Here is a 20,358-nt window from a genome sequence, read left to right as displayed (position 1 = left end):
ATTTATCAAAGGTATTCTCACTGTTAATAGAACATAGTTTAAATATATGCTTATATTCCAATAATAAAAATCACACAGTTGAAAGGAACCTTTGAAATTATCTAATCCAATTTGTACCCCAGTTCTAGAATACCCCCACAAAGGTCATTTAGTCTCTGCTCAAAAAACTCTGGTGGTAAGAAATTTACTGTCTACCAAAACTAGCCGCCATTCCACTTGGAGGCATTTCCGGTGGTTAGGGATTTTCCCCTTACATCCAGCTGAATTCTGCTGCTCTGCAACTTCTGTCCACTGCTAGCAAGTAAAGCAAGTTTCCATCTTCTACATGACACCAAAATAGGTGTTGAATAGTTCTGCCGTCTCTCCCATCAGCTATTATCATTAGCTTAACCCATCAGTGCAACAGTCCAATTATCCTTTAAAAAAAAAATCTTTCTATTATCTCCAATTCTAAAGGACATTTTTGTTGTCCTTAGCATTAATCATAAATCTCAGTTCCATCTGGGACTTAATGTTCCTGACATTCTTACAGTACCATGCCACTTATTTGTATTCATTCTAAGTTACTTGTACTTATTTCCATCTTATGTACATGTCTTTTATTATTTTATAATAGTATTTCATTTTTTCCAATTACATGTAAAGACAATTTTAACATTCATCTAAAAAAATTTTGAATTACAAATTTTCTCACTCCCCCTCCTTATTAAAATGGTAAGCAATTTGGTATAGGTTATATAGTACATGTCTTTTAAAAATCTGAATTGGTCAATGAGTTTCCTCTTTCTTTTCTTTTTAAAAAAGTTATTGTTTTTCTATTTTTAAATTACCTTCATTTCTCTTTCTCAATTAACAACAATTTACTTTCTCTCCCTCGTTCCCCACCTCCTATTAAAAAACCCTATAATAAATATGCATAGTCAAGCAAAACAGATGCCCAAGTTGGCAATGTCTAAAAATATATGTCTCATTCTGCATCCTTAGTCAGGAGATGGGTAGTATCTTACGTCATTGGTCCTCTGGAATCGTTGTTGGTCACTGCAATGATCAGAGTTCTTAAGGAGTTCAAAATTGTTCGTATTTATAATGTTGTATAAATATTTCTCCTGATTCTGCTCACTTGTTCTATGTCATTTCATGCAAGTCTTCCCAGGTTTCTCTAAAACAGTTCCTTTTGTTTTTTCTTATAGCACAACAGTATTGCATTGCATTCACATATCATATTCCTCAGTTAGTTGGCACCCCTTTAATTTCCAGTTCTTTGCTGCTATAAAAAAAAAGCTTTTTTTTTCTTAACACATAGGTCCTTTCCCACTTTCTTTAATCTCCTTGGGGGGATAGGACTGGTAGTGGTCTTGCTAGATCTAAGTGAGTCTCTTGCATATTCATTTGAGTCTATTTAGCTAACTCCCTCTTTCTTTTTCATTAAAATTGGTTGCATTGTCAAAATTTTATTCCTGAACTTACTTCCCTTGTAGAATTTTAGGCTACAAAACCTACCTTTAAAAAAGAGATCTCCTAAAATCTTGGGTCTATCCCACTCCCCCACCCCAAGCGTCAAGGCACCCAGAGGGAGAGACAGAGTAACATATCCTGGGCGGCATATCAAACAACCAGCACCACCACCTTGACTGCTACTTTTTTTTTTTTAGACCCTGATAGATTCATCTTAGGACCTGAGCCCAAGAGCTTTGGGAGCAGCAGTGACCTGCTTCAAGAGAGCATTAGAGACCCCTTTTAATAGATGTAGGCTCAGCATTGTTGATTTCCCTTATTATCATATTAATTCCTTGAGGGCAAAGGCTGTCGGATCTTTGCAGTTGTATTCCTAGCACCTAGCACAGTGCTTCACATTCTCTAAGTATGTTTAATGAGGGGGAGCTAGGTGGCACAGTGCGTAGAGCACTGGGCTAGGAGACAGGGAGACCTGAGTTCAAATATGACCTCAGACACTTACTAACTGTGTGACCCAGAGCAAGTCACTTAATTCTGAGCTGGAGAAGGAAATGACAAACCACTCCAGTATCTTTGCCAGGAAAACCCCAAATGGGGTCATGAAGAGTCAGACATGACCGAACAACAACAAAAAAGCATGCCTAATAATTGATTTTTCATTCCTTCAAAATGAGATGTAATTATAAAACAACATTAAAAAAAATAAACATCCTAAAGTTGTGCATCCTAAAGAGTGGCATAACTTTCAAAGTAGGGGTCCTAGGAGGGCAGACCATTATTCTATAATACAGTTTCATTGTTCACCTTTTGGAATTGCTTCCAAACTCACACAAGAAAATGAATCTCTTGCTTCCAATCTGGCTTTTAAAGCTACAGTAACAATATCAATAGCCTCAGTGACAAAATGCATTTAAAAGCTGTATTATTTAATAGTTACAACTTATAAAATGTCACTTAACTGTCATCTTAGTTTGTAGGCTTTTAGTTGCCAACATGAGGAAGAAGAGTCCATGTCTGAGCAGGTTTATGAACTCTGATAAAATGGTACATAGAATATTAGAAAGCTTAACAAAAATAACTTTTCATTAACTATACAAGGTTTCACAAAGTACTAAATGGAATCATTAATAAATAAATGGCATATGACATTCAGAGCAAAAGTAAATAAAAAAATCACCCTATAGAATATTTCTACTTTGACCATTAAACTGTTTCTCTCCCTGCCCTTCTTTTAACCCTGTATGGGTTCTGCTTTACAACTCAACATTTAGGAAGCTAGTTTTCTGAGTCGCAGAGCCCAGCTACTACATGGACTCTCTAGTTCTAACATCAACTGACTTTCCCTTAAGACTCTGACATAAAGCTTTCTCAGCTTCAAAATGGCAACCAACTCTTATTGAAATTCTGCTTCCCCAATAGGGATCACCTCAGGATATTCGATTGTTTTCCTTTGTAAGATGCTGATTGTTCCATTTCCTTGCTTTAAATATTTCAACACCAAAAGAACACTAGTTTATTCACTTACAAATTGCCAGCACTCTGAAATGATATAGTGAAGTATGGTAATAGAAAAATGGAATTTTTAATTTGTTTCATCACAAGTAACTAATTTGCCCTCAGTATTTGGGTCTATCTTACTTTTTGTGGTTTTGGGCAACTCCTCGAAGCCCTTGTCCCCCTGACCTCAGTTTCCTCAAGTATAAAGTACAGGATGGATCACCAATTTCCTTTCCAGCTTTAAATCCTACCATCCTCTGATGATAACACATAATTCAAAAGGTCTGTGATCTCTTAGATGCGGTTCTCCCTTCAAAGGTACAGGTTATAACTCATCCTTCCCTTCTCATCCTGTGTTCAAGTCCTCACCTAAATCCTCACCAGGGATTCACCCAATATGTTAGGACCCTCCTTTAAAGTTCTTGAAATTAGCCAGATATTATATAAAGGGGTGTGGGACTGGGGCATCCTATTGCTTACCTCTAACTTCTTTCCTTTCAGTCTTATGTCAGTCTGGTAATATCCTTAATGTTGCTTCTCCTATGCAATTAACTCTGCTTTAATATGCTGCAGCCTACTTTGGTCAACCATATACCTGTCCATTACCCGCCATTTACCTGGTTTCTGATTTCATTTATAAAGATGTTTATGTTAGGGGTCCTTAACCATTTTTCTGTTATGAACCCCATTTGGTGGTCTAGTGAAACCCATGGACCTCTTCTCAGAATGTTTTTTTTTAATTCACAATTGAAGGAAATGATAAATTTCAGAGAGAGGTGAATGAAGATAAAGATGAGATTTTTTTCCCCATTCAACTTGACAGACCACCCCCCCCCCCCACCATCCCGAAATCTTAATTATGATGGCTAGTCATTAGTCACTGGACAAGGATCATACTTTTAGAGTCATAATAATTATATTATTAGAGTCACTCAATCAACATTTTAAAGCATGTTTATTGAATGTTTACTATTTAGTGTTGATTGAGTTGTTTAGTGTCAGTTAAATTTTTTAGTGTTATTTATTGAAGAACTGTGTGATACTTAGCACACTTTGTCTCTTTTCTCACCACTCTGGCACCATCATTACAGGAGCAGAAAGAGGCCACTCAAGGGACTTTTTCATATATTTCTTTGTTTCATTGCCATTGTCCAAAGGATTCATCACTGAGCATATAGAATCATGCTGATGAGCCTCTCCAGGGTCTGTTCCTTAGAAAGCAGACATTTGTTGTTTCTATGAATATATTTAAAAAGCTCTCCAAAATGATAGAACATGTCAGAGCTTGGATTTTGCTGGTATAGTGTAGCCTTCAAGAAATCAAGGTCATTTCTATGCCAAGATGAGTCACCAAAGGAAGATGAGGATATTAAGTGTAACACCCTCATTTTTAGTGCCAATGAAAATGCCTATTTCTTCTCAGAGTACTCTACTGTTAATTCATGCAAAGGTGGCCCATGCATGTATAGCATAAGCAAATAATGATGTACAAGAGTTCCAGGGTGCTTTTCATGCTTCGTTAATTGGATTCTAGGCTGTGGGATAATTTAGAAGGAATCTTTGGACATTCTAGTAACTGTGGAAGGAATATTGTTTATGATTTTCCAACATCTTCTGATATTGAATTAAAAAAAATCATCAGTCTCAGTCTTCAGATTTTTATTCAAAAGGTAGCAGGATGAGGTCTAGCATGTTTAATCTTAAAGTGCTTAAATAATACAAGGCTACATGTTCAAATATAGAGCCTATTTTGTAATTATTATCATTGCACAACTACTCTGCATTCTCATTCTGTTCTTTTGTCTGCTTTTTATTTGAACTGCTAGTTCCACAAAGCTCTAAACACAAAAACATTATACTATCTGAGTATGTTCTGGTTTTCTTTTTGTAGGTATGCCATATAATTATAATCACTAGAACTGAGTAGAGTACTCCCCCTTGTTGATCCTGTCCTCTTTTGTCACCCTGACTGGTTGTTCTTTGTATGCTTCCTAACCAAACTTTGCCCTTAACCCTGCAAAATAATTCTACTTTTGTAAATGCCCTAACTTTGTTTTCAATTGATTTTGGGCATCAAATGAAATTAGGTACATAATACATTTTGCAAGCCTTAAAGCACTATCTGAGTGTCAACTGTCATCATCATTATTATTAAAACTTTGTTTCAAAGCCCTTCACCAGCTTGCCCCAAAACATTCCTTCTGTTCATCTAGTGCCACTTCCAAGCTGTTTCTAAAGCAGCGCTCTATTATGACAATACCCATATCCCTCTAGCCTTGCTAAGTGGCCTTTTCCTTTCTATCATTTAAAGTTCTTGAAGTCCCACCTCCTTAAGACACCTTCCAGATTAGTATAAGGACAGCTCCAATCTGTTATACACCCACTCTTAACATAGAATTCTTTGGACTATTCTTTCTGATTCCTTCCAATTACATATTCAGCTTTATACCTTGTCATTTGCATTTGATGCATTATTTTAGGATAGACAGAAGGCTTAGCTAGAAAGTCTGGCCAATATTTGTGGAGAAGGAAAATCATTGACCAAAATTGTAAGCTGGATTTCTGTTTAGTGACTTATCCTTGGGGGTTAGCAATTGCTTTGTTTAATTTGATTATCATTATTACTAATGATGGAATCATAAAAGTTTGGCGATTTCCTTTATTCTCTGGTTGTTCCTCCCCTCCCCAATTCAAATAGAGAATTTTGGAGCAGTAAGAAATGACTTCAGAGACCATCTTATTCAAAATCCTTGTTTCGCTGATGAGAAAACTGAGTCCTACAGAGATCGAATGACATGGGTAGAGATATAAATAGACACAGCTCTTGGTTTCTCATATGTAAATGTTTCCATTGGCTTTCTGTGCCTCAGTACAATATACATACCACCATAATATGTGGTATCTTTAAGTCTCTGTAATTCTGTCCTTCAAATCCACTCCCCCAAATCTATTTACCAAAAACAAAACAAAACAATGGTGATAGGGGGCAAGGGACTTGGGAAGATTCTCAAGATAATTTGTCTATAGAGATATGGCACATGTGATCACCCATAGTCCATTGCAAAGGACAATAATTCAGATTTTAGGAGTGTAGCATATCCAACCTCTTGATCCTTCTGCCTCCAGTTTTTGGCCTCTCTTTTATACATGGCCTATTCTATGCTACCTAAAGCTGCTCTTGCTCCCAGGAGGACTATTACAATGTTATATTATTCTCTGTTACCTTCAAGTAACAGAGAATAGCAAAAGAGATGAAAGTCTTGGGAGAATGGTAGGGAAAGGATTGCGTGCAAACACTCCTAAAGTGACAGAGTGATACTGTGTTTATATTTTGTAAATGTTTGAATTTCTAAAGTCATCCATTACACTGTGGGAAGGCAAGCTCAAGAAATATGCTTTCAGACTTAGGAACTCCTATCAACACAATAATCAACTACAATTCCAGAAGACTTGCCTATATAATTTCAGATAGAAAGATGATGAACTCAGAGTGCAGCTTGAGACATGGCTGTCTATTTGTCTGTCTCTTTTTTGGGGTGGGGGGGTGGGGAGACATGGTCAACATGATGATTTGTTTTGCTTGACTGTTTTTGTTTTTCTTGCTTTCTCAGATGATGGTGGGGGAGAGAAAATGTGAACCTGAAAAAAACTGAATTAAAAAAATATATACATTCCACTATTCTTCTTTTGGTGTCTTTAATTTTTTGCCATGACATATGACATATCATTTGTCTTTCATCCTCATATTTTTGTTTTGGTTCTTGTATTTTTTTCCCATGTGTAAGTATTATGTTTCACATGAAGTAAAGTCATCAAGGGCAGGTTTGTTTGATGTCTTCAAGACTTCAGAGATCAGTGATATCATTCAGGTGGATAATCCCTCTGCTGGTACAGATTGCAACCCCTCTCCACTAGCATAAATGATTTAATACATTGCTATGGCCAAAAATTTCATCACCTGGCAGCAAAATTCTAGGGATGAATCTCTGAATTTATGGGGGCAGGTCTTCAGATGACAGAGTTAGAATCTTTTGCTGGATCAATACTAAAAGTAGAAAAATTGCCAGGAATTTTGCCCAAAACTCACCTAGTTGAAAACCTCCACATTCAAATAAGGCGTTGTGTTAGAGTAGGGCTTTTCTCTGTATTGCTAGCACTCAGCACAGTGCACAGCACACAAGCAGCACTTTGTCAACATTTGTTGACAACTTTAGTGAAGAAACATCTTCTCAAAGCATTTATAAATAAATGTCTTCTGATAATAATGGAGATTTTGCTTAGCACCACAATCTATTATTGATACATTCTATACTTTTTCAGTCCGAGACAAATCTGTGCACTTGCCAAGGAGGTGAGTAGGGAGGAGAGAAAATTTTCTCATCTCCAAACCAACTTGCCAAATACTTTTCTAGACCCTTGTCCATCTATATAGCTTCTTCTAACACTAATTTTATCCATGAACAGACACACACCCTCTATCTTTCTCCATCACTGTTATGATCAAGATCAACTTTACCTTTCATGCTCTACCTCCTCCTCAAAAACCGCAAAGGAGGGTGAAAAATTCATATGTCTGTAGCCTACTAAGTTATCAATATACTGAGAGATTTATGCAGAAAGGCACTGCACAGTATTCCAGTCTTTCCTATCCATTATTTATATCCAAATACATATGTGTGTATAGATCTTTTGTACTTTTTAAAACTTATTTTTGCATGGCATCTTCAAATATTTTCATATTCATCATATCATTTTATCTTCACAATTGTTCCTTTTTGTGGCCAAGCACTGCATTCAAACTCAATACCCTCCTCCTCAGCTTCAATTACCTTATTCTTATGAGACACTTAGAGGAAAGCAAAGCTTCATTATTTCTTTATATTAAAGAAGGTTTATTTATGCCATTTGTAAAGTTAGTAATAACATTCCATATTTTACATAAGTAGAAATACTAAAATCCTTTTTAGAAGGGTGTCTATCTGCTGTCTTCCCAGTTGTGGGTCTAAGTGAAAGGAACCTCAAGAAGAACACAGAAAACTACGTGCGAGTTCCACTTGCCAGCTGAGGGATCTCAGGCAAGTCACAAAATCACCTAATGACTGAATCAGCAAGGATCTCCGGGGCTGTCCACTAGAACACATACCTGGAAAATGTCTCTCTCTACATTATACCCAATAAGTGGTCATCCAGCCTTTGTGGTAAGACCTCCCATGGCAGGCCACCTACTACCTCCCAAGGCAGTCAATTCTACATTGGTTCATCTCTAGTTGTTAGGAATTTTTCCCAAAACAAGCCTAAATGTATCCCATTGCTTCTTACAACCATCAGCCATGATTCTGCCCTCCAGAGCCAAAGAAAACCAGTGTGTTCCCTCTACTATGTGATAACCCTCCAAAGATTTCAAGACAATTATCATGTCCCCCCTGATTCTTCTCCTAAACATTCTGAGTTCCTTCAACTGATCCTTCCCATGGCAGGATCTGCAGGCCCTGCACTCCCACGGTCATTTTTCTGGGGAAGCTCTCCAGCTTACTGAGGCCCTTCCTGTTATCTGCCATCTAGAATTTCATACAATATTCCCAAAGTTATCTGAGGAGGGCAGAGCAAATTGAGATGATTACTATATCCCTAGTTCCAGATACCATGCCTCACTTCTTAGATTATCAGTTTCCTTATCAGTAAAACAATAATAAAATACCACATCTCACAGGGTTGATGTGGAGGATCAGGAAAGATAGTATATATAACAATTTATAACTATTAAGACCCAAGTAAATTAAGCAATAGGTATGGACAAAACAAATAGAATATTCATAGGATCAGATTCAAGTCTTTAAGTACCTTTTAAATACAATTGAGCTGTGATTCAGTCTTTTTGGTAAATATCGAAGATTATGATTTCCTAATGTTAATATAAATTCTGGTTGCAGTGAGTGGAAGTGTCTGAAAAATTATGAAAATAATGCAGTGTAGACCATCATTCTATGTGGAAGCTATACTTGTTACTGACAATATATTGGTCACTTATAAGTTATTGACATGAGGAAATAATGAAAGAGGGTGCTAAGAAAAAGAAGGAAGAACACGAAAGTGATAGAACCACAGCTTAGGGAACGTGGTATAATGTTAAGAGATAAAAGAGGGAAAGCTGAACTATTTAACTTCTCTTTTGTTTCTATCTTCTTTATTAAGGATATGATCTTCATAAGAATTATCCTAAAACTGGAAAGGGTAGGTCAAATGTTATTAAAAGGGAATGAAAAGTTGAGATAGTCAAAAAACACCAAGACCTTTCAATGATTTCAAGTTGCCAGATCCTGACAAATTATATCCCGGAGTAATAAATGAGATCACAGAAGAAATATTAGTAATCTTTGAGATATCATGAAGAATAGGCTGAGAGATGGGCAAATATTATGGCAATTTCTCAAAGGAGAAAAAGCTAGACTCTGAAAACCACAGATTAAGCCACTACATCACAATGATTCAATCAGCATTCAGAACCCATAGCAAACGCTCTAAATAAATACTTGTCAAATTGCATGTCGCCATGTAAAAAGAAGTCAACATTTCACGGTACCAAATAACAACTCATATATCTATAGCCTTTTAAGGTTTACAAAATCTTCCCTCCCACCAAAAACACTGTGAGGAAAGCAGTTCCAGCGTGATTAACCCCATTTTCCAGATGATGAAAATGAGACTCAAAAAGTTAAGTGATTTATCCAAGCATCACTTAGCCAGTGAGAGTCAAAACTTGAGCCCAGCTCAAGAAACTTTGAGCTTCTGAACTCAAAGACCAAACTCTTTTGACTGTACCATAATGGCTGTCTAATCATCAGGTAAATGAAGTTTTCTTATCTTTTTCTTCTCTTCTCTCTAAACAAGTCATACATTGCATAATGCTGGCAGTACTTAATAAACTGAGAAGAGGTCACTACAAAGCTGACCAGCACAATAAATCTTGCTGACTCCACTGCTCTAAAAGATGAATGTCAATTGTGCAGAGTGGAATTGAAGATGTGATGTAAGAGCAGAGGATCCTGGAAGAAACTTTGGAGCCATGCAGTCTAATCTAGTTCAAGAAACTGAAGCCCTGGAAGTTAAAGGATTTGCTGGAAGTCGTAGAGGTTTTATGTGTCAGAAACAATATTTGAACACAATTGCTTATTTAATTATATTTTGAAGGAAGACAATTTTCAAAATTTATCTGAATTGATCAGGCATGGAATTTTAAAGAAAAAATGCCACTTTCCATATCCCTGCTTCAAGTTTGTCCCCACCCCAATGAACCCTCGACACAATTGCCAAAGTGATTTTCCTTAAGGGGCGGATTTCACCATGTTACTCTCCAACTCAGTAAACTCTATTAGCTTCCTTTTGCTTCTAGGACAAACTATGAACTCCATCACAAACTGCCCCCAATCTATTTCTCCATTTCCCACACTCTAAGGTACAGTCAAAATGGCATTCTCTCTGTTCCTCATGGATGGCACTTCATCTTCCATTTCAGTACCTTTCTGCCAGCCATGCCCCATGCCTGGAATATATATTGTCCTCATCAAATATTTCACTTCCTTCAAGATTCCCCTTCTCCTTATATTTACTGTCAAGTCTTACATAAATATGTGCAGTCTCCTTTGTCAGAATGTAAGTTCCTTCCAAATAAGAGTTGTTTCATTCTTTGTACTTGTATTCCTAGTACCTAGCATCATGCTTGACACAAAGTGGGCACTTAATAAATGCTTGCTGATTGATTGCTTAATTGACGGTGACCCACCTTCTCAAACTCTGTTCCTAATGTACTTAAATTCCCTCGCTGCACTTGTCAAAATTGTATATTGATGTGGCTTGATAAACATTACTTATATCCTCAAGTATTTTCATTGGTCCTTGCCCCATCCTCATTTAGGATGAAAACTCCTAGAGGCAAGGGGGCATTCTTTTATTTCCTTTTAAACAAGCTATTTAGTCCATATCATATTTATTTGTCCATTCTATTTATTTATTCATTAATCTGTCTATCCATTATCATTATTATTAAGTGTTCACTGGATAGTTTGACTAACTGGAAATCACCCAACCAAATAAATAACTATGATACAGGTAAAGTTTTAATAGTGTTAATGGAGATTGCTACGAAAAGCTTCAGCAATAACAAACAGATTATGGGCCAAAGTAATGACTATAATAACCAATCTTTAATTTTCTATTGTTCCTAGAGCACTCTGAGACTCTGATGGGGAGGGTTCCAAGGTGTAGTGACATGAAGGCTAGAGGCTGGTGGGTGGGGAAAGAAGAGACTGAAAGAGAGGTTGGGGGTAGAAGGAACACAGCATAGCTTTCATTCTAATACGCGCTCTACAAGTTCTATGGAATCATTAACAACATTTGTCCTACTACCTGTGTAATCTATGCCTTAAAGACATATCCTAAGATGCAAAAAGTGAAGATGTAGCACAGAAAGAAAAGGTATGATATGACCACCTCTTCAACATGGAGAAGAAAAGAGTAAAAAAAAATAACAAGGTTTCCTACTAAAAATCCATGACTGAGAACCAGGTCATAGAGAGCTATCCTAGTGGCTGATGAAGAATGCAATAAAAGTACTAAGCAGTAGCCATCCAAGTACTTCAGAAGTCTGCAGTGAGATGAAGAATAATCTAGAGCCAAAAGCCATTCACATTTACACAGTAGTCAAGAGCTCTGAAAGTGAAATGAAATCTCTGAGACAAAGAGGGCAGAACCCTAAAGAAGACCTTGCTTTGGGTATAGAAATGCTTATGATTCTAAGGTTTCTCAAATGTTCAAGTAGTTGCTTAATTAATTTTACAGGTTTAAATAACATTCTTATAGGTAAGTAGAAAAATTTGAAAGGCTAACACACTTGTCTAACAATGTGGTACAGATGAAGAAATCTATGCATTTCATTTGGAAGGGATGACTTCATTGATTACTGCCAAGTAATGAATTTGATTAAAGAAGGAAAAAAAGTATTGTAATTTAAAAACTGGAATGTTGGAGATTTTTTCCTAGAAACACATAGAAAAATAGGTATTATTTACTTAGCTCCTTTTATTAACTACTTATTGACAATGTCTGGAATATTAAAAAAAGAAATTAAACACATTCCAAACCCACTTCAACTCTCCAAATGGATTAATTGCAGAAAACATACAGTATTGTGCCTTAACACATCTGACTGACAATTAAGGGCTGACTATAACTCTAAATAAGGAACATTCAGAGTGGAAACCAATTTATTTTCCCATTATTTCAGTTGTGCAATTTTTCTCACATAGAAATGCTAAGAAACTCCTTTTCCTGACCTTGGGCAAGTCACTTAACCCCAATTGCCCTGCCTTCCCTCCTGCCAAAAAACAAAAAAAAACAAAAAGAAACTGTTTCCCTTTGGATCTGTGTTAACTATCTATTATAAAGTGCCAATTTGAAAATAGGAGAATATATAAATTTCCTTCATATATAAGCATGCATATAGGTAGTAGAGACCTTCTCAAATTTTTAGTTTATGAGCGTTTACTGGTTACTAATACAGTATTAATAAATACTTAACAGTTACATCCTAACTTCTTTGCTCCCACTAGATGCCAGGTCTTTCCCTGACTTACAGAGGCCCAGTCCTGGGCAACATTGTGAAGTAGGCCAGGTTTGTCTTTGGTACCCTTGCTTCTCTGTCCTCTCTCTCCCAACCCCCGATCCCCATCCTCCAAAGGACCAAGTATCTCCAATCATGGAGAAAAGTGACTGGAATGACTTGTTCATAGTACCCAGGGATTCTTACATTCCAAAAGGATACTCACAAAAGAATGATTCTTTAATGATGAGATTTCAAACAACAGCAGGGAAGATGTTTTGGGAGCCGAGGTTTCTTCCCTGTACCCTTTGAATTCCACCCTAGGTGAATGCCTGCCCTTTGGCACACTACAACTAACCTCACCAGCATCACTGCCAGATTCCTTCTAGCCTTTAGAATGGGGGAGGGAGGAAGTTTGCAAATATTCAGCATTAAAATGCTATGCTATTATTATATTAATCAGTTTGTAAAAAAGCACCAGTCTCCCCACCTCTTTTTTCTTTTTTTAAACAATGAAAGCATTATTTTCATTTTAATATCAGCTGGATAAAATGATACAAATAGATTCTATTTGGGAACTTCCTTTCCATTTGCAATTTGATGTGTCAAGGCCAACAATATTTAGCTTGGGCATGGATTTTCTGCCAATTTACAAGTAGTTATGTCATTCAACAATCAGGCCATGGAGTACAATGGAAAACATAATAGTACGTAAATGAGAGGACCTGAGTTCACATCCTGCCTCAGATTTTTATTGCATGTGTGATCTTTGGCAAGTCACATAACTTCCCCTTATCTCAATTTCTGTATCTGAAAATGGTGTGTATGTTGGGGATGGGGGGGAGCTGTCCTAATTGTCTCAGGTACCTCACAGCTCTAGATCTCTGATTCTATTTTCCGGGAAATGTATTATTCACTGGAAACACAATGACAAAAATGAATATAGCTCCTAATTTCATGGAAATTTTATTCTACTTTTAAAGATATTATTTCTACACAAACAGTATCTAACACTGGCACATAAAAATTAAGACATAAAATTTAGGAAAAAAGCGCTTTTATCTTACTATTCATAGATCCCCAAGGAGGGTATTCTTCAGCTCAATTTAACATTTCAACCTAATTAAAGAATGCAATTATAATCAAACTGTTATTCCATAGATTCAGATATCAGCCAAACTAGAAACCAAAAGACATAAACTATATGCAGTAAATAAACCTTGATATAACATCCTATTAAATGTATCTAAACACCTACATGCTTTAACATTTGTTTTTAAAACAATCTATTTCATAACACAAACTTTCTTAATACCCAAGAATATATTCCTTGTACTGAAATAATATTCCTGAACAATTCCTAACATCAATGCATAATTAAAATAAAAATTATTAATATAGAACCTGAGAACCTATTCCTCAGACCCTAATTAGTTTGTTAAAACACTCACTTTCCCTGTATCCATAAATGAAAATTTACAAAAAGTTGGAAAAACACATTGCTGGATATAGTAATCAGAAAATATCCCTTGGTACAAATAGACTGACCCTAAACAAACAAACAAAAATAAGTTCCCCCAAACCCCATAAAAATTATGTTAAAATATAAATAATTAAGTTGCAAAAGTTAACCCCCCCAGGCATTTAAAGACAATGTACAGCATTCTCCCCACCCCCAATATTTTATCACAGTATATATATACATATATACGAATATATGAAATATATATGTATATATACATGCATATATAATATTCAGAAATGATTTTTGGTGGTAATTTTCACATTATGCATCTTCCCATGTGGCTTCTGATCAGCTCATTTTAAATTAGATCAGGCTCAGATCATTAGACCTCCACTATCTTTCTACACCATATTCATGTGTAGGGGGTAGGAATTTTAAATATCTTTTCCCTTTTTTTTATCCCAAGGAAAATCAGTAAACTTTTCTTATCAGCAACAAACCAAAGTAAGTCTCTCACTCTGGATAATTTTTTTTTCAAAAGTAGATAATAAAGTGCTTCCTAAGATTTCCAACCTAAAGACAATTTAAAAAGGAATCAATTATAATGTACTATTTTTATTATTACTCCTTTTAAGCTTTAGCTGTTCTCTCTCTCCCCCTCTTATCTCTGTCTGTCTCTATCTCTCTTCCCCTTTTCCCCCCTGCCTCTCATAGAACGAGATACAGCTGAATAATAGCTAAGTCAATGTGCAGCCTTGCTCAGGGTCCTCAAGCTGTGTAGCTCCCACTAACATTAATGACTCACACAACGTCTCTCAAAATGTACCGCAATGAATCTATTTAGCATCAGACAAAAATCACAGTCATAGCAGCTGTTAAGAACCAGAGGACACAATACCCAGCCATCAAACAAGGATTCCCCAGAGAGCACAGTCTTTCTCTATACACAGAGGATAGGAGCCATTAATTTAGTTTTAGTAGATAAAGAGAATATATCTCTACCTGTGCATTGCTTTTAAAGCTGATGCCTGGGGAACAACAAAATCTCCATCTTTTTTTTGGAGGGGGGGAAAGGAGGAGGTATGGAGTTGATGTGAGTGGAGACAAGGGAAGAGGGAAACTGAAAAGCCAACCAGAAATCACTATTGGAATGTTAAGCAATATTTTGTTAAGCATGGCATTTTGGTTAGTGGTAAAGTAACCATGAAAAAGAAAGTCTAGTGGGTGATACAGAAATTCTTCAGGAAATTGGCAATAAACCCTGCAAAATTATTATTATTATCATCATTATTGATGATGATGATAATGCCAAAAAAATGTGTGTCATGCCCTTGTCAGTTTCTTTGGGGCAAAAGCTTCACAGTGATATCTGAAACAGAGATAAGCAAGGTAAAGAGAAAAAGGGAACATTTGAAAGCACATCAAAGCTTTCCAAGATTACCTTGAAATAGCAAAGAAAAGTATAAAGGTTGGTGGAGAGGTAATCTCATGGAATTCTGATATTCAAAAAATGACCCTTTAAAAGGATTACAACCACTTCCTTACCAGATGACAACCACAGAAGAGTATTTCCTAGGTGTTGCCTAGGTAAGAAAATCAACGAGAATTTCAAGTGTGGTTCCAACTGCTCATAGAATGTTACTAGTGGGTCTGTGATTGGAGAAGCATCTCTTCTACCTTATCTCAAAGCATAGCTTCCACTTGCAGCACATCTGAAGTCTGACAAAGTACTCGTATTGTCTTCAACATGATGAATGCTGCTTTGTTTAAAATCAGAAGTGTATACTACCTAGGATGTTGTATAAAATGCTAAATTTTAATTGTGGAGATAGTTGAAATGTAAGGAAATTAAGAGTTAAACTCACCAATTAATGAGCTTACTACAGGGGTTAGGAAAAGAGACTACAATGGTTTTTACCTTCAGCTTTAAAGAGTTAAGTTTTTCCTCCCTGAGGTGCTCTCTTAACATCTCTCTATGGAGCCTCTCCTGTTCCATCGCAAATTCACCAAGGGTGTATTGGCGCACACTGTTATGGCGGCTGGACATGCCCAATGTGCTTCCTCCTTGACTGGGAACACTGGTGAAACCTTGTCTCCTTGTGAAGTAGTAAACGGTAACGCAGCTAAAATGAACATTCTTCGTCCTCAGCCGCTTCTCTCGTTTCAAGATTGAGGATGCTGCAATAGAAGGAAACACATTAAAGGGGAAAAATGAGCATATATTTGCAGGTGAGATAATGACTCGCAAAATGCAAACCTTGAAGCTATATAGATACTATTACTATTATTATTAAAAGTTTAATACTTTAGGATATAATTTTTTTCCTTCATGTCCAAGAGGACACTAGCAAAGACATATCTGAGATGGGACTGACAGGGAGGAAAGCATCTCCTTATCCTCTCCTTGGAATTCTAGAGCCACCCTAGCCTATTTAGATAATAGTATAAAAGATTTTTTTTTTAACACTGAAAGATTTTCCAAGTGGAGACAAATGGTCCTTACATCATTGGTAGATATTAAATTCCCCTTCTCTCCAGTCTCTTGAATTCTAGTGTAATGAGGTTTGCTGATACAACCAATAGTATCATTTCAAAATGAGAAGTTCTCCTATTCTTTGAGAAATCAGAATTCTAAGAGTTTGCACTGTATTTAGGGAGAGCTGGTGACCTTGAAGCACATTTTATTCAGTACTATTAAATTTAGGCACATTTGCCTTAAATGACTTCTTTCAAGCCTCAGCTCAAATCCTGCCTTCTGTAGGCAGCTTTTCTCATTTCCCCACCCCCATACGCTGCCACTGCTAGTGCCCTCCAGCTGGATGGATTACCATCTCTCTCTCTCTCTCTCTCTCTCTCTCTCTCTCTCTCTCTCTCGCTCGTAAACAAATGTGTACTATGAAATATTTACTTATCATAGTACACAGTTGTTTGTGTGTTTTCTCCCCCCATTAGAATTTGAGGTCTTTCAATGCAGGAACTATGTTTTTTTTTTTCTGTATGCCCAACACTTAGCACAGTGCCAGGTACGTGGTTCTTAATAAATGCTTATTGACTGACAAAAATATGATTAAACCTTTATTTTCAAAGTCATTTCCAAAGTGTTGGAACACTACATGCTAGTCAAATTTTTTTCCTATAAGCAAAATTCAAAAATATGATAATGATCAATGAAATTGTCTTCTTTATTTATATTCTTAAAAATTTAACTAGTATGAATCTCAATATTCAAGCTACATTGATACTTAACTATACCATAAAGATAGCATGGCAGTTTGTACTCTGTGTGCTGTTATACTTATAGCATTAGACAGTCATAGAAGAAAGATGATCGATACAACTTTGTCTTGATTTTTCCTTTATCTGGTATCTTTAGTACTGTACTAAGCACTGTACTAAAAATACCATTTGCAGGGTTTTATCAGAGTTGAGGTTAGGAGAGAGGACAAGGAAATTCCTGGAGCATCCCAGCACTTTTTTTTTCTGGATGAAAAGTCATGGGTAACACATTGCTATCTTTTTCTTTAATTGGAGAAGTAACAAGGAAGGATGTGTGGATCCATTGTGGGGGTGGGGGGTAGTAGGATGATGGTTACTGATATGCCCTTTCCAATAGTAATGGGACAATTGTGACACACTAATTTTTTTTTACTAAATATGATTTTAAAATATTAAAGAAATCTTAAAATTATCCTTGATACTGAAGCCAGAAGATAAAATGATAGAATTTAGAAACAGAGTCACTGCATAAGTAGTTTCAGGACAATGGAAAAATTTGTCCTCCATAAGCATGACTATAGTTAATGTATATTCCAACATTTGAAGCTGTTTTTAAATGTCTCTGCAAAGTCTGAAATGCTACAATGATACTGAAAAGTCAACAATATTTAATACCTAAGAGTTTAGCCCAGACTATGTCTATATGGTACGTCAGAACATAGCAAAGAAACTAAAGATAATAGATTTCTTTCATAGATCTCATTTACATAATTTACATTTAAAAAAAAATTAAGACATTTAGCTAAAGTTCCAATAAGTGAGAGGTATACTATGACGTCCTTTTTACTTTCGTTGATATCCTTTCCCATGTCCCCTGAAACTTAGGTTTGTTTTTTTTCTTTTGGAACAGGGAAAGAGGTTCAAATGGGTAGAAATTTTGGAGAATGAGATAATAATCTCATATTTATATTGTGCTTTATGGCTTGTGAATCATTTTTATATAGTTTTGGTTGATGAGATCCCATCACAAGACAACACTGAAAAAAAATCAGTCTCTGGAAGTAACAAAAAAAATAACCAGTTGATCCTACACACTTCTAGAAGACAAAAAGATTCCAAGTCTATATATGTATGTTAGGAGTTAGGATAAGTTATATAAAATGAGAACGAAATCTATTTCAGAACTTAATATTTAATGTGATATAAAAGATAAGTTTTGTGAGAAAAGACTGAAAAAAAAAACAAACCCTGGACCTACTACACTGTCCTATATTTCCTTATTTAAATAGCTTATTTCATCATAGCACCAACTAGCAGACCACATGTGCTCCCTAGAACAACATACCTAAATACAGAGAGGTATCTAACCATTAATCAGTTGGTCACTACAGGATGAATTCTTAAATTAGGGTAACCTATGAAATGAATTAAAATAGAAAATAGACCTCAGTAGTATATGTTCCTCTTATATTTTCTTGGTGGCTTTTGTGGAAAAGGAGGTGAAGGGAAATGGGAGAAAAGAATCATAATTTTTAGGCTGTATGTAAACATTAAAGCTTGGCACTCCAAATACGAAATTCTTCTTTAATGGCTAAAAATGACACCAAAAATGGGAAATGGACCATATCAACTCAACCACATTCTTCCTACAAATGAAATTAGAAGATATAAGGAAGAAAAGATAAATAAATGATATGGTAGAATTGTTTCATTGTGGGCCTAAAGGTAATACGGAACATTATTTCATGAGAATCCTGGTCATCTCACCTTACAGGGATAATGATAAATATAAGCAAAAGCCTTTCTAGATTCTTTACTTTGCGTATGGCAGGGTCTCATTAATGAGAACAACAGAAAATCAAAAGTTCTAACAATTCACATGGGAAAAACCAAGTGAATGAAGAGGGCCTATTGCCCAGGCTACAACATGAAAATAAATGGGTAACCCATCCAGTTAGTCCAAAGGTACATATATCTTGGCAGATAACTGCAGTTTATGCACCATCATCTGTTGTAAAAGATAATGTATAGAAATTCACTAAAGAACATGAAAGGGTCCCTCAAACAAAGCCAACATATATCTTGATACTCAGTGACTTAAACAAAAAGATAAGCACAAGAGAAAAAATACATTAGAAAATTTCCTTAAGATTAAAAAAGAAACCAAAGGACAGACAACTACTCAGAACCTCATATTTGTATAAAGATTCACATGTCACTGGATATAGCAAAGAACAAATATCACCAGAGAATGAAGTTAACTATATCTCACCAGTGCTTGGTTACTGACTTGGTACTGTTTGTGTGTAGTCAGACCACTGACGACTTAGAGCAGAGAGCAAAATCAACATGAATTTTAAGGAAAGAATAAAGATGAGAAGAGACTATGTATACTTTTAACTCCAATCTCACAATCTCAATAAGCCACTGATGCAAAAGAATTGCAGGGGATTTGGGGGGGGGGGGCGGTGCAGCTAGGTGGTACAGTGGATAGAGTACTTGGAGTGCTCTGTAGTCAGGAGGACCTACGTTCAAATCCAGCCTCAGACACTAGCCATATGATCCTGGGTGAGTCACTTAACCCTGATTGCTACCAAAAAGAAAAAAAAAAAGAATCACAAGGGAGGGAAGTTGGGAAGGGATAACAACAAAGATACTCATTTTGACTATCACCATTTCTTATGGTAATTTTAACCAATATAATTACCACAATGAAGCAGCAAATAGAAAAAAAATGTATCTTTAAAAGACTTAGCTTTAAAAGACTTAAACTCAAGAAAGATTATATCAAGAGAATGTATAGAAGGAACTGGAATGGGGATGACAAAGAAACAGAAAATCGAAGGTATTTCCCTGTCCCTGGAGCACAAGAGAAAGCGAATGTGTTGCTGTAGCAAATTACTTCAATGTTAATTACAATGGAAGTGCTACTTTAAAAATTAAATTAATAGTTTTGGAACTGCCATATTTGTCTATACCACTTCTGTAGCTGATAGACAACATGAGAAAGCAGGAATGACACTTAGGAAGATATAGTAGGGAAGAGTGTCTGGACCAGACCAAGTACCTACTGAAGAAACTTGTGCTGGAGGTCACATGATTGTGAAAGTACAGAATGACCGAATAATAG

The 20,358-nt window shown here is 36.1% G+C and overlaps 1 protein-coding gene across 2 annotated transcripts in view; it reads right to left on the bottom strand.

Annotated features, from left to right (window-relative positions):
• The window catches only part of CSRNP3 (cysteine and serine rich nuclear protein 3), a 192,805-nt gene that overhangs the window by 8,753 nt on the left and 163,694 nt on the right, over nt 1-20,358 (bottom strand). For both annotated transcript variants that reach the window (XM_036747691.1, XM_036747692.1), the window contains exon 3: nt 15,931-16,190. In XM_036747691.1, the coding sequence (XP_036603586.1) occupies nt 15,931-16,190 (260 nt within the window). The remainder of the gene's footprint in view (nt 1-15,930; nt 16,191-20,358) is intronic.

The sequence above is a fragment of the Trichosurus vulpecula genome, chromosome 2, assembly GCF_011100635.1.
Source record: "Trichosurus vulpecula isolate mTriVul1 chromosome 2, mTriVul1.pri, whole genome shotgun sequence".
Classification (NCBI taxonomy): domain Eukaryota; kingdom Metazoa; phylum Chordata; class Mammalia; order Diprotodontia; family Phalangeridae; genus Trichosurus; species Trichosurus vulpecula.
This window is presented reverse-complemented; position numbering and strand designations above follow the sequence as displayed.